Source organism: Petaurus breviceps, unplaced genomic scaffold (genome assembly GCF_028583685.1).
Source record: "Petaurus breviceps papuanus isolate PSGF00001 unplaced genomic scaffold, PetGlider_PUasm1.0 173, whole genome shotgun sequence".
Taxonomy (NCBI): domain Eukaryota; kingdom Metazoa; phylum Chordata; class Mammalia; order Diprotodontia; family Petauridae; genus Petaurus; species Petaurus breviceps.
Genome location: NW_027185759.1, coordinates 18,511,514 through 18,525,174, shown reverse-complemented (window position 1 = coordinate 18,525,174; position 13,661 = coordinate 18,511,514). Strand labels below are relative to the sequence as shown.

Sequence of the window (13,661 nt, the reverse complement as noted above, 5' to 3'; positions counted from 1 at the left end):
CCGTCTGACTCAAACAAAGCCTCAACATTTCATAATCAACGTCTTCCAGATTCAGCGGTGTCCAGCCTCCTCCTGAAATACCCGTGCCAGTGATACAAAGGCCCACACAGAGGGTCCTTACACAGTCATCTCCCAAATGGCCCTTCAGTTTCTCTTTAGCTGATCTAGAGTAGACAATCATTCCCAAACTTACAGTGCAGAGGCAGCCAGGAAGCAGAGCAGATAGCAGATAGCTACCGGCCTTGGGAGTCCGGAGGACCCGAGTTCAAATCCCATCTTAGATACTTTCGAGCTGTGTGATCCTGGGCAAGTCACTTCACTACCTACCTCAGTTTCCTCACTTGTAAAGTAAGAATAATAAGAGCACAGTCCTCCCAGGGTTGTTGTGAGAACCCAATGCGATCACAAGACGGGTAAAGTGTTTTCCTCGAAGCGCTTACTCTGTAAGTGTTACTGAAGTGGGCACTGATTATCAGTCAGAACACTGAAGCAGACGATGCCACAAAGGTTTGTGCCTCACATCCTGAGATGAAGAGTTCAGATCAAGACGAAGGAAGAGTGTGAGCGTGGCCCATCCCGATCCACCCACACGCCACTGGTTCAATCTCTTTTTAAAGAACGTTTTTATGTTTTCTCAATTAAATGTAAAAACCATTTTAAACATTCTTTTCTGTACTTTTGAGTTCCACATTCTCTCCCTTCCTCCCTCCCTCTCCTCTCACTGAAAAGGCAAGCATTCAAATACAGATTAGACATGTGCAGTCACACAAAACACATTTCTGGATTAGCCACATTGCAAAAGAGAACACTGACCAAAAAATGAAGCTTAAAAAGCGTGCTTCCACCTGCCTTCAGATCCCATCAGCTTTCTCTGGAGGTGAACAGATGTTTTCATCACGAGTCTTGTGGAATTGTCTTGGATCACTCTATTGCTGGTAACAACTAAGTTACTCACAGGTGGTCCTCGCACACTGCTGCTGTTACTGTGTACAGTGTTCTCCTGGTTCTGCTCACTTCACTTTGCATCAGTCCGTGTAAGTCTTCCCAGCTTTCTCTGAAAGCATCCTGCTCATCATTTCTTATAACACAATAGTATTCCATCACAACCATATACCACAATGTGTTTGGCCATTCCCCAACTGATGGGTATACCCTCAATTTCCAATGCTTTGCTAGCACAAAGAGATTTTTTTTGTACATAGAGGGTCTTTCCCTTTTACTTTGATCTCTCTGGGATACAGACCTAATAGTGGTATTACTGGGTCAAAAGGTATGTGCAGTTTTAGAGTCCCTTGGGTGTATTTCCAAACTGTTCTCCAGAGTGACTGGATCAGATCACAACTCCAACAATAATGCAACTCCAACAACAGCAATTCTTCCACATCCCCCCAACATCTGTCATTTTCCTTTACTGTCCCATTAGCCAACCTGACAGATGCAAGGTGGCACCTCAGAGTTGTTTTAATTTGCATTTCTCTAATCGATAGTGAGAGCATTTTTTCATATAACTCTAGGTATTTTAGGGGCAGCTAAATGGCACAGTAGATAGAATGCTGGGCCTGGAGTCAGGAGAACCTGAGCTCAAATTTGGCCTTACTCAGACACTTAGTAGCTGTGTAATTGAGGAAGTCACTGCCAAGAAAACCCCAAACGAGTATATGAAGAGTCCGATACAACTGAAAACCAAGTGACTAAATAGCTTTAATTTTTTTGTCTGAAAACTGCCTGTTCATATCCTTTGATCATTTCTCAGTTGGGGAATGGCTTGTATTCTCATAAATTTGACTCAGTTCTCTATATACTTGAGAAATGAGGCTTTTATCAGAGATACTTGTAAAAAGGCTTCCCCCAGTTTCCTGCTTTCCTTCTTATCTAGGCTGCATTAGTTTTGTTTGTGCAAAACTTTTTTAATTCACTGTAATCAGAATTATCCATTTTACAACCTATAATGCTCATATCCAATGGCATCATAAATTCTTCCCTCACCCACAGATCTGATGGGCAAAGTAATCTGCACTCCCCTAATGTGCTTACAACGTCACCCTTCATTACTAACTCATGTACCCATTTTGACCTTATCTTGGTTTTATGATGTGAGATGTTGCTCTACATCTAGTTTATGCCACTGTTTTCCAGTTTTCCCAGCAATTTTTGTCAAATAGTGATTCTTTTTCCCCAAAGCTTGGATCTTTGTGTTTATCAAACACCAGATCACTAGGGCCATTTACTATTGTGTACCTAATCCATTCCACCAACCCACCAATCTATTTCCTGGTCAGTGCCAGATTGTTTTGATGACAACCACTTTGTAACATAGTTTGAAATCTGGTACTAGGTCACCTTCATTCACCTTTTTTTCCCATTGGTTCCCTTGACATTCTTGATCTTTTGCAATTCCAGATGAATTTTATTATTTTTTCTAGCTCTATAAAATAAATTTTTGGTAATTTGATTGGTATAGCACTGAACAAGTAAATTAATTTAGATAGAATATCATTTTAATTATATTAGCTCAGCCTACCCATGAACAATTAATATTTCTCCAATTGTTTAGATCTGTCTTAATTTGTGTGAAAAGTGTTTTGTAATTGGGTTCATGCTGGTTCCATTTCTAACCCAGAGAGCAAAGCATGGTAATTCTCCAACAACACAACAACAAACAGCAGCAGTCTAAAAGGAAAGTTGCCTCAGAGATGGTAGGGGGAGAATATAAAAAGTCAGAAAACCTTGCCTGCAAAGAAGAATGGAGATGAGCCAATGTAACAGTCAAGGAAGTAGCCAATGAACACAGACCAATGGGAAATTGGGTTATTTCATTTTTTACTAAATCCATTCATTATTTCTTTCAACTTAAACGTGTGCTCAAACACGTGTGTGCATATGCGTGTATCACACACACACATATGCGTGCCGCCACATATCACACTATCCCAGACTGCTTGCTGGAAAACAAGAAACACGGGGCACAAAAAAGCTGGCTTCAGGATCTGTCTGAAGCATTCAGGAAGGAACTAATTGGGGCCCTGGAAGGGAGTATAAGGGACTCCCCAGAACAGCTGCTGGGAGAGAGAGACTCTTATGATGCTTCTCTTCTTCCAAACATTAATCCTATTTTCATGTAAAGCAAGACACTCCTTCAGTAGTGGGAGAGGCTATTTTTAATTTTTGGAAATTACTCTAATCTGAGATCTTTCCTCACATGGGAAGTTATAAGCGGGACTTGTACTATTTTGGTTCACTTATATTCTCCCCTTAAAAATTTGCCACTCAAATTTGAAACTACTCACTTGTTTCTTACACCATTCAAAAACTGCAGTTCCTCAGGCTACAAAATCACAACAACTACGCCTCATTCAGTGGGGCATCTGACTCCCCAATTGTTTGGTACTACACATAAGCATGGAGGACCGATGGAGGCAAGAAGGCTTCAAACAATGAATATGTTTTTTTTTCCTGTACAAATGGCTCCCTGACAAATGTCCATTGTGAACCTCCCCACCCAAGAGGTGGTTAATGTCAGGACAAGACCCCAAGATCGCCCCATCAGACTTCTTATGGTACCTCAGAAACACTTGAGAAAACAATGTTCTCTAAGTTAGAGCACCTAAAGGTCTTTTTCTAACTGACATGGGCCATGCCTTCAGTTGACTACCCTATTATTAAGAACCTTTTTAAAGTCAGTTTATGTGATATCTGGAAACAGGCCTCGTTTCTCCAGGTTGTTCTGAATGAGTTTGGAAATGAAAGCAACATAGGAGAGGTTGGAGGGAACAAAACTGCTATGTGCCAAACGTCCTGCTAAATAAGGGCTTTAGAAATATCTCACTTAGACACATACACACGCCAAATACTGAAATGTCACATTATATATATATATATATATATATATATATATATATATATATGTATATAAAACATAAGATATAAGTTCATAATTTAGATAGAAAAAAAGGTCATTGTTCAGTCAGCTTAGCCGTCTCCAACTCTTTGTGACCCCAACTGGGGTTTTCGTGTCAAAGATACTGGAGAGATTCACCATTTACTTCTCCATCTCATTTTCTAGATGAGGAAATGGAGGCAAACAGGGTGAAGTGACTTGCCCAGAGTCATGCAGCTAGTAAGTGTCTGGGGTCACTTTTTAATTCAGGAAGATGAGCCTTTCTGACTCCAGGCCCAGCACTCTATCCACTACGTTCACCTAGTTCTGTCCCACTACAAACAAGTACTTTTTTTCTAAAAGAGAAATTATTTTATATATAATATGGATTTTCCAGACCTATTCTTCACAGAACATGAGGAATGTGATAGAACATTCCCTTCCAAGTGATGCATATACTTTTAACACTAAAAATTTATATACATGTATGTATGTGTTATCTAGATAGATGTCTGAGAACTCTAGACATAGCAATAAGCAACTAATGAAGGTCTCTGCTAATTTATCTAACAAGATAATTTTGCTTTCATGTCTTCGACTCTTACAATGCAGCATCCATGAGTCATCCTCCATCAATCCCCCTCCTGTGGCAGAATCAATGCCAGCCTTCCTTGTGGAATAGATCTCCATTTCAATTCAAAAGGTCAAAGCAGAACCTTGTAATGTCTGTATCTCCCCAATCTGCTAAAGACTGATTTATGGTTGCAAACATAAGCTTCCACAAGACTTGCCAAGTTCCTCTTCCTGAGTCTTCCTTCTCTACTACGTGAACCCCAAGTTGGAGGGAGCATCAGGTCACTGCAGGTTGGCCTTTGGACAGCTCGGCATCTGCCCAGCTCAAATTTAGTGCCTTCTAAAACCTTTTTCCTTCAAGGCAGATAGCAAAAGTGGCTTAAGTTGATTACTATTTCTTCTAAAAAAAAAAAACACCTACTTTAAAAGTTTAGGCAACGGTTCTCTCTCTCTACCTGTGAATGGAACATTTCTTGAAAAACGGCTTAGTGATTTTGTCTTCATAAAAGTATAGTCACTGCACATCATTAAGAACCAGCATTTCAGTATTTATGGTTTTAGTCAAAACACTCCCAAACTCAATGAGTTTCAACAATGTTTATAATTTTAAGACAAATTTGTATTAAGTTCTCTTTTCAACTGATTTTTGATATGTGAAATAAGAGGTATCCATTAGGAAAAAACTGTGCCCTAGATATACAATGAAATTAGGCCTGAGATAGAAAAAACTTTTAAAAATGTTCATTCAAAGAAAAAGCAATCATTGATGAAACATTAGGAATCAGATGACATCATTACTAGACTTTACAAAAGTTGTACTCAAAAGTCAGAAAATAGAAATAATCTAGTCCACATTATTAGAAACTGGCAGTATAATCTAATTTACATGCGGTTACTGTTTTGTCTTATGGGGGGCATCATCCCCTATAGCAATTTGCCTAAGTTTTTTGCCTGCCTGAAATGACCAGTTTGCTTTTTTGGAGGTTTTCGGGCAGCAGAGGATGTTGGACCACTTCTGTATGGTACGACGACAGAGTGAGGATTACCTTTTATGGAACCTTGGTGGGACTAAATGGTCACCAAGGCTCCTTCCAGTTCTCAAATTCTGTGGTTCTGTGATATCTGATCATTTCTAACTCTTTAAATAAATAAATCAAAGTATCTAATGCAAGGTAATTCTTTCACTCACTTAAGAAGTTTTTTCCCCTCCATCACTTACTGTAATTTCTTTCTGGGTCTCTTTCATTCCATAAAAAAGCCTAAAGAATTTACTACATTGCTGCTCACTGAAGAAGTACAAAATACATGACTCAAAATATTCTGTTTTCTTAAAGCAAGCGGGGTCCATTAATAACCACAGATTACATTGGGGTGTCCATTCATTCTTACACTAACGGCATGTTTAGGGGAGGTATCTCAGCCTGTCAAAAGCCCATTTGTGGAGCCTGCTTTCTGCCATCAGACTGTCCATTTTCAGCCTTTCCCCATAGTTCTAAAGTAGTTTGGTCAGGAGAGAAGAGCTGATTCCTCTCTTTTCAAGGGCAGTGACATGAAGGAACCACCCTCCCACCCTCCATATGATTTTTTCACTGAATCACGAATTTCAGAACTTGAAGGCCTCTAAATTTGTGGCAATTCACATATTCTCCAAGTTTGCAATAGCTTCCTATTTAAGGGAGATCCAACAGCCTAAAAGGTTACTCCCAATATACCGATGTACCAAGCACTTACTCCATATGATTATCATTAATCATGGGCCGAGGGCAGGAATTGTAGTGATTTTCTGAGATTTGTTTGTAAATTTGACCACAGTCCCATGAATAATGCATGAGCCGGCAAGCACTTGAGAAAGGCTGCTGGACTAATGTGAAGGCCAGCCCAGGCTGCTCTTAGTAGCTGCTGGCCGCCTGCGGCCAGGTCCGAGTTCCAGTGCTGCTTCAGGTGGGTGGCAGTGTGTGGGCACTGCCCAAGAAGGCCTGGTGTGTGCAGCGATGGACACCGCCCAGCTCTGAGACGATCAAGAGAGGCCGCTGAGCTCAGGTTTAAATGCCTGGTCAATCCTCCTGAGCCCCGCGGGGCTGAGGTCATCACATCTACACGGTGACTTCTTTAACGACTCCATCATCATTTCGGTCCTGCTTTTCAGCACCTGTCCGAAGTCACTGAAGGCCTGGCCCAAATAAAGATATCTTAGGCAGGCAGCCAATCAAGGAAATGTGAAAGTGTCAAATGCCATGACGACCTATTCTGGGAACCCTTGAGCCCATTCTGATAAAGGCATAAAAATAGACTTGTCCAAGTCCCTAAGATCCCCCAATGACTGAAAACCCCTCAAAAACCATTCCTACGCGTGGGGCACAGCCTAATGACTAACTGGGCGTGGTCTCGAGAACGGGAGGCCTGAGGCGAGGGTTGGGGAAGGGGCTGGGCTCCCGGCTTTGGCCCGTCCGGCTCGGCGGGGCCTCGTCAGTGGCTGGGGGGTGTCCCCCCTCATCAGCCTCTGGGAGCAGGGTCTCGGCGCTTCCGCGGCTCGGTTCCAGCGCGCCCGCCGCGCCCGGGGAGGCTCCTGGAGGGCAGGGCTGCAGATGCGCCGGGGCCAACGGCTCTCAAAGCCTGGGGCGCGGCGCGGGACAAGGAACGCCGACGGTCCCGCAGCCTCCGGCCGGCCCTCAGGGAGCTTCGGATTCAAGTCTGCCCTTGGACCCTCTGCAGGCTGTGACCCCGGCACCCCGGGGGGCTGGGGCGGAGGCGGCTGGACCCCAGCCCCGGCCTTTCCTACTCCCGGCAAGCCGGACGCGTCCCGGCCTTTCCAAGGGTCTCGGGGGCGGGGGGGGGGGGGGGGGAGGGGGCCTAGCGGGATCACCCGGGGGGGGCGGGACCGCCAAGCCCCCCCCCCCACCTCCCGTCTTTTGACAGACGGGTAAACCGAGGCAGGCGCGGGGCGCGGCGGGTCAGGGAGGCCCGGCCCTCCCCCACTCACGAGAAGAAGGGGTCTTCCTCGAAGTTGCTCCGCGACGAGCCGAACATGGTGGCTTGGCTCCCTGAGCGCGGGGGGGACGCAGGCAGACTGGAACCTCGCTGGACCCGCGGCAGCTGACCCGCAGCACGCCACTCAGTCTGGTCTCCACGCCGTGACTGACGCGCTCCGCCCGCCCGCGCCCAGACCACCACCTGGCCGGGGGGCGGGGCCGGCGCACGCGACACAAGCCCCGGCTCCCCATTGGGCGCCGGGCCTCCGGCCCCGCCTCCGCCGCCATGGCAACGGCGGGCAACACAAACTTCGGGGCGAGGCCGGCGGCGGCCCCCAGCGGAGCGGGCTTCTCGAGAGCGCTTCGGGGCGGAGGGGGCGGAGGGGGCGGAGGGGGGGGGGAATCGGTCCTCCTGTGCGGTCCGTCGGAGCCGGTGATAATTAACAATACTGACCGCTCGTGTTTCCACGGCGCCTACTGTGTGTCTGGCGTGGAGCGAAGCGCTTCGCGGTGGTTGGTCCTCACTACACTCGCTTTACAGAGGAGGAAACTGAGGCAGGCAGGCAGGAGGGACTAGCCCAGGGTCACACCAGCGGGAGGTGGGGCCGAGTCTCCGGCCTCTGCCCTCGATGACCTCGGCCGGGGACGACGCGCGGGGTCAGGGAAAAGCCCCTTGGTCGAGGTCACCTCCCTGGTCAGTGTCAGAGCTCGCTCTCGGACCCCCAACGAAGCCCCCACGGTGTCTGCCAGGTCCGGGGTCCGGGGCCGAGGCTGGGACCGCGTGGGCACGAGGGCCGGCAGGCCCGGGGCTTAGGGAACGGCCGCTCCTCATTTGGGTCTGGGGGCTGCGGGGCCGGGGGTCGGGGGAAGGCAGGGAGGGGCCGCTGACCCACCGGCCGTCCGCCCCGGCTGCGGGAGGGGGCTGGCCGGCAGGCCGGGTCATCCGGCCGGACACAGCCTGTTGGGGGTGGTCAGCGGGTATTTTTAGAGCCTGAAACCCAAGCCCCAGACCCGGCTCCTCAGGGTAGGCTCCGGGCGGCCCCACAGCCCCGAGGCACAGCCACTTTCCCCGGGTCCGAGGAGGGAAGCGGAGGACACGCCTCTATAACCAAGCATCTTTGAAGACCCCGTGGCACTTTTTCCGGAGACAACCTGAGAGTTTGGTGTGAGACGGTGTCTGGGCAGCCTTTGCAAAGGTTTACGTGGAAAAGGGGGACGGATCCTTGCGTGCCTGTGAAAGGCCGGGCTGTGCTGAGCCCGGTTTAGGAATACCACCCCCCAAAGGCAGGGGCTGTGGTTATTCCCATTTACAGTTGAGGAAACTGAGGCTGGAACGTCCAGTGCCGTGCCCAGACCCCCGCTCCGAGCCCTGCTGCACCTAGCGCCACCCAAGACTTTCGTGAGAAATGAAAGCTGATGTGTTTCCTTCTCTTTTATCCAAGGGAACCCTTGGCTCTGGCTTTGTAAAACGTCTCCTAGGGTTGAGAGCCCCAGCATTCACCCAGACTACACGTTCTCATCATCTTGGTATAGTGGAAGTGACAGTGTTCATTTTCTTAGCACTCTTAGAGTTCAATAATGTTCACTTGTAACTCTTAGTTTTCTTCATGTTTTGAGCAGACCTATGGTTGAGCCTTGTAGGGAGGCCCAGGTCAAGCAAGACAATAGGTGTCATAGGAGGGACTTGAACCCAGGACCTTCTCCCAGGCCAACTTGGTATCTGCACGCCCAAGTTACTGGAATGTTTTTACTTATCCCTGACCTCTCACCACTGACTTTTTATAAGCTGCAAGGTCTCTCCAAGTGTGGGCTCTTCTAATCATGAATTGGGGGTCTTGGGGGGAGGCTGTGAACCTGTGGTTTTATCTGTGGCTGTGCCAGACCCGGTTCCCAGGGGCTCCAAGAAGCAGAGCCAGTGGAGAAATGTTCAGTGTGAGTATTTACTCTTCAGAAATCTGCACATGCTACAACCCAGGGCCTGGTTTATTGGTCTGAGAAAGTGAAGGAACATTTTAATGTTGCGGGTCGGACATAAAAGTGTGTCCTGAGCACATTTTGGCAGAGCTGTAAACATTGACTTCCCCCCCCCCAGTCTCCTCCCCAAGCCCTTGGGGTAGGTCAGCACCTGCTCTTTTCATTTCCTGCCTGTCACAGAGAGCAGGCTGGGCCTTCAGTGACTTGTCCAGAGTGTCAGAGGCAGGGCCCAAACCCAGGTGAATCTGCAGGATGCTCGGGGTCTGGCAGGAGCCACCCCCAATCAGAGGACATAGACTAACATGTGCCTGATGAAAGGATTAATGAAGGCACTTATTTCTTCAGATATTTGTCATTTAAAATTATCATTCCTGACACAGGCATTTAGTAAAACAGTGAGGCTGGGTGTCTCCTTCTCAGGGTTCTGGTGCCTCCCAGTTCTGCCCCCACAATTAAGTGTTGGTGATTAAGACCTTGGTCCCACCCATCCAGTGAACATCAACCATCTCTCACAAAGGGGTATCCCTGGGAAGGTAAGAGCGAGAACGGACAACATTGTCCTGTGGGGACACCTCAGTTCTGGGGACAGTGGCTAGAACCCCCAGCTTTTCCACAGCATCGGCCCTTTCGCAGTTCACTGACCAAGGCAGCCTGACCACACCTGTCTCTGGTTCTCTGCTCCTCAGTGTCCACCTTTCAGCCAATCCCAACAGGGGCCGTTGGCCAAAGAAAGCTCTGGCGGCTCCATGTTCTGACCTGGCAGAGATCACAGGCGTTACTTGTCTCCAGAACTCAGTCACCTCAGGAAGAAGAGACACAACAGAGACACACCTCAGGCCTGCACCCAACACCTCCCCCCACACCTGGAGACCCCCGCCCTACCCCCCCCCCCCCCCCCCACCCCAGACACCAACCAGGCAGAAAAGAGCCTTGGCTGGTGGGTATTCCCCAGCCAGCCTCAAAGACTCCTCTCCACTACAGGATTAGGGACCACAAGTCAGTTACAGAATGTTCCACAGGCTCCAACTCCCCAGGCCCTTCCATTATGGATTGTGTCTTTTCTGACACACATGTGAAAATTGCATCAAATGCACACACTCCTCAGTCCCCTTAGGAATAATAATGAGGGTAACAGCATTTACATGGTTAAGGTTCACAAAACATTTTATACATATTATATATGTATTATAATTACAAGCATGCTATTATAATAATTAATATAGCATTTTTATATACATAGGAATCAAATGGCACTATTTACAAAGTGGGTGCATGTATTTTTTTACCAGTTTCACAGGTGAGAAAACTGGCAGAGACAGGTTCAGTGACTTGACCAGTATCACACAGCTAGCTGACATCAGAGACAGAATCTGAACTCAGGGCTTCTCTATTCTGCGTTGCCACCTGGCTCCCCACACTAATAAAGTTTATTAGCTCTTTTCAAAGCTTTATCTGGGATTTTTTTTTTCTAAATGCAAAGTTTGTAACTCTAATCTGGATTCCTCACTGAATCATATACTTTGTTGTTTAGGTCAGACTAAAACGTAATTGGGAAATATTTAACAAAATAAAAATACAACAGAATGTAGTCACTCTGTGGTCAGTGGTATAGTAGTTCCTGAGTCTGACCCCACTGGTTTAGACCATGTATCAGATGACCAAGGCAGTATCGCTAACTTATAGGAAGGTAAAGTATCTGATCAGAAATGAAGGGCTTTGAAAGGGCTAAATTTGTAGAACTAATTGTGTAGGAATCGTACAGGCTGAATCCTCCAGAGGCTGTGCGGTGCCATGGTGCACAGCCATCCCGGCATCCCTGGGAAGAATATTGATGTGAATAGTTTAGGATCACAATTTCTCCAAAGACAGTCCAGGCTATTGTCCCTCCCTTATTCGGTCAACAAGTTTGTCAGTCCCCAAGCTTCCCCTGGGTTTACTAAGCTTACTTGGGGTTTACCATGTACCAGTCACCACAATGAGAACTCAGAATACAAAGGAAAAGCCCACAAGTAGCTGTTCAGTTCTGGGCATGTGACATGGTTCATCCGGGGAGCCTGGCCCAGATCTCACCGCCAACCATAGTTTGGACAATGCCCGTTCTATATCCATTTCTTGTTGGGGGTTTTCCCCTTGTGTACGGTTAGGGCAAATTCTTCTGAATAGCTGTGGATCTTAATAAAAGGAAATGCAAGTGACTCAAAGGACAGTGGAGAGATGCCTATGTAGCCTTGGGGAAGTGGAGCTGGGCTTAGGGTCAGAAAGACCTGAGTTCGAATCCAGCCTCAGATGCTTCCTAGATGTGTGATCCTGGGCAAGTCACTTGTCTGCTTCAATTTCCTCAACGGTAAAAAGGGGAATTTTATCTACTTCTCATGGTTTTTGTGAGCATCAAATGATATAATGGTTAAGTGATTAAAGGCACATTTGTTGTGGTTTAGTCATTTTGAGTTGTGTCTGATTGTGACCTTATTTGGGTTTTCTTGGCAGAGACTTCTTTCTGGAGTGGATGGCCATTTCCTTCTCCAACTCATTTTACAGATGAGGAAACAGGGTGAAGTGACTTGCCCAGGGTCACACAGCTAGTCAGTGTCTGAGGCCAGATTTGAACTTGGGAAGACAAGTGAAGAGTTGAGAAGATTCGCCGCCTCAGGAATGTGCAGAGCCCTGCAGCATCAGTCAGACGTGGTTGATGGTTTGGCTAAAAATTTCCCCCACTTTTTTTCTCATTTAAAAATTTTTAAAATTACATTTTAATGTTTATTTTTAGTTTACACCATTCATTTCCACAAGATTTTGAGCTACAAATTTTCTCCCCTTTTGTTCCCTACCCACCACCCCAAAACTGCTATCCCACTGGATATCCCCTCCTCCAATCTGCTCTCTCCCATATCTTCCCCCATTCCCCCTCTGACTTTCCAGTAGGGCATGGTGGATCTCTATGCCCCAGTGCCTGTATACCTTATTTCCCAGTTACATGTAAAAAAAAAAAAAAATATATATATATATATATATATACACATAAACATTTAATTTTAAAACTTTGAATTCCAGATTCTTTCCCTTCCTTCCTCATCACCCACCCTTACTGGGAAGATAAACAATTCAATGTAGGTTGTACATATATAGCTATGCAAAACATTTCCATGGTGGATATGTTGTGAAAGACTGACTATATTTCCCTCCATCTGTAATAAAAATGTAAATTTTAAAGATCTTCCCTGCCCCTAGGCTAATGTGCACCTGAAGCCTGGGGTGGGGGAGGCTTGTTTTTCAGTAGATACTTCTTGATTGGCCAGTGAGTCAATAAGGTTGTTACATTCTCTGAGCCAGGAGAAGGCTATATAAGCCCTGATGTGTAGCTTTGTTTTTGGGACTCACTTTGAGAAATGTTCTGTGATTTGATCTGAATTCTGGGAAGCCGTTGTTGAGAGTCCCCCGGCTTTGAAAAACCCAGAATGTGGAAACCCAGATGTTGACTGGGTATGGATGTAATGGTTGGACAGTTTGGAAATCTGTCTACTTGATGTTTCTGTCTTGATAATTATGCCTGTATACTTTGAGGTTCAGGGTGCTGACCTTTTCTCCTGAACAAGGTAAACGATATATGTCTGACTGATTAAAGTAAGCTTGTTAACCCATTTTGAGTTGCTTTCCTTTAACAAAGCAGATCCAAGAACCTGTGGTGGCGGCAAACCCTGAGGACGCTTGGGGTGCTTGCTGCTACACCATCCTATCCTGCCCCCCACTTGTTCTATTCTCTACTTTGACCCTGTCTGTTTTCAAAAGTGTCTGCTTCTAACTTCCCTTCCCCCCAACCTTCCCTCCCCTCCATCATCCCCTCTTTCATCCCCTTCTCCCCTACTCTCCTGTAAGGTGAGAGTTTAGTGTGTATGTCATTCCCTCCCTAAGCCAAATTCAATGAGAATAAGGTTGATCCATTCCCTTTTGCCTCCCTGTTCTTCCCCTCCATTGTAACAGTTATACCTTGGCTCTTCTATATGAGATAATTTACCCCATTCTGTCTCTCCCCATCTCCTCTCATTATATTCCTCTCTCAACTCTCAATTTCACCTTTTAAGTATCATCCCTTCCTGTTCAATTGATCCTGTGCCATCTGTCTATGTATACCTGTACACATATATAAACACACTCACCTATGTATTCATATGCACATATGCCCTCTTATATAGACATATATATGTTTATATACATACATGTATGTATGTATATATGTATGTGTGTGTGTGTGTGTGTATATATATATATAT

General features: G+C 46.4%; 1 protein-coding gene across 2 annotated transcripts in view; it reads right to left on the bottom strand.

Moving 5' to 3' along the window:
- MLF1 (myeloid leukemia factor 1) overlaps positions 1–13,661 on the bottom strand; it is a 68,367-nt gene that overhangs the window by 36,099 nt on the left and 18,607 nt on the right. For both annotated transcript variants that reach the window (XM_069083466.1, XM_069083467.1), the window contains exon 2: positions 7,431–7,587. In XM_069083466.1, coding sequence (XP_068939567.1) covers positions 7,431–7,477 — 47 coding nt within the window. In that variant the 5' untranslated portion in view covers positions 7,478–7,587. The remainder of the gene's footprint in view (positions 1–7,430; positions 7,588–13,661) is intronic.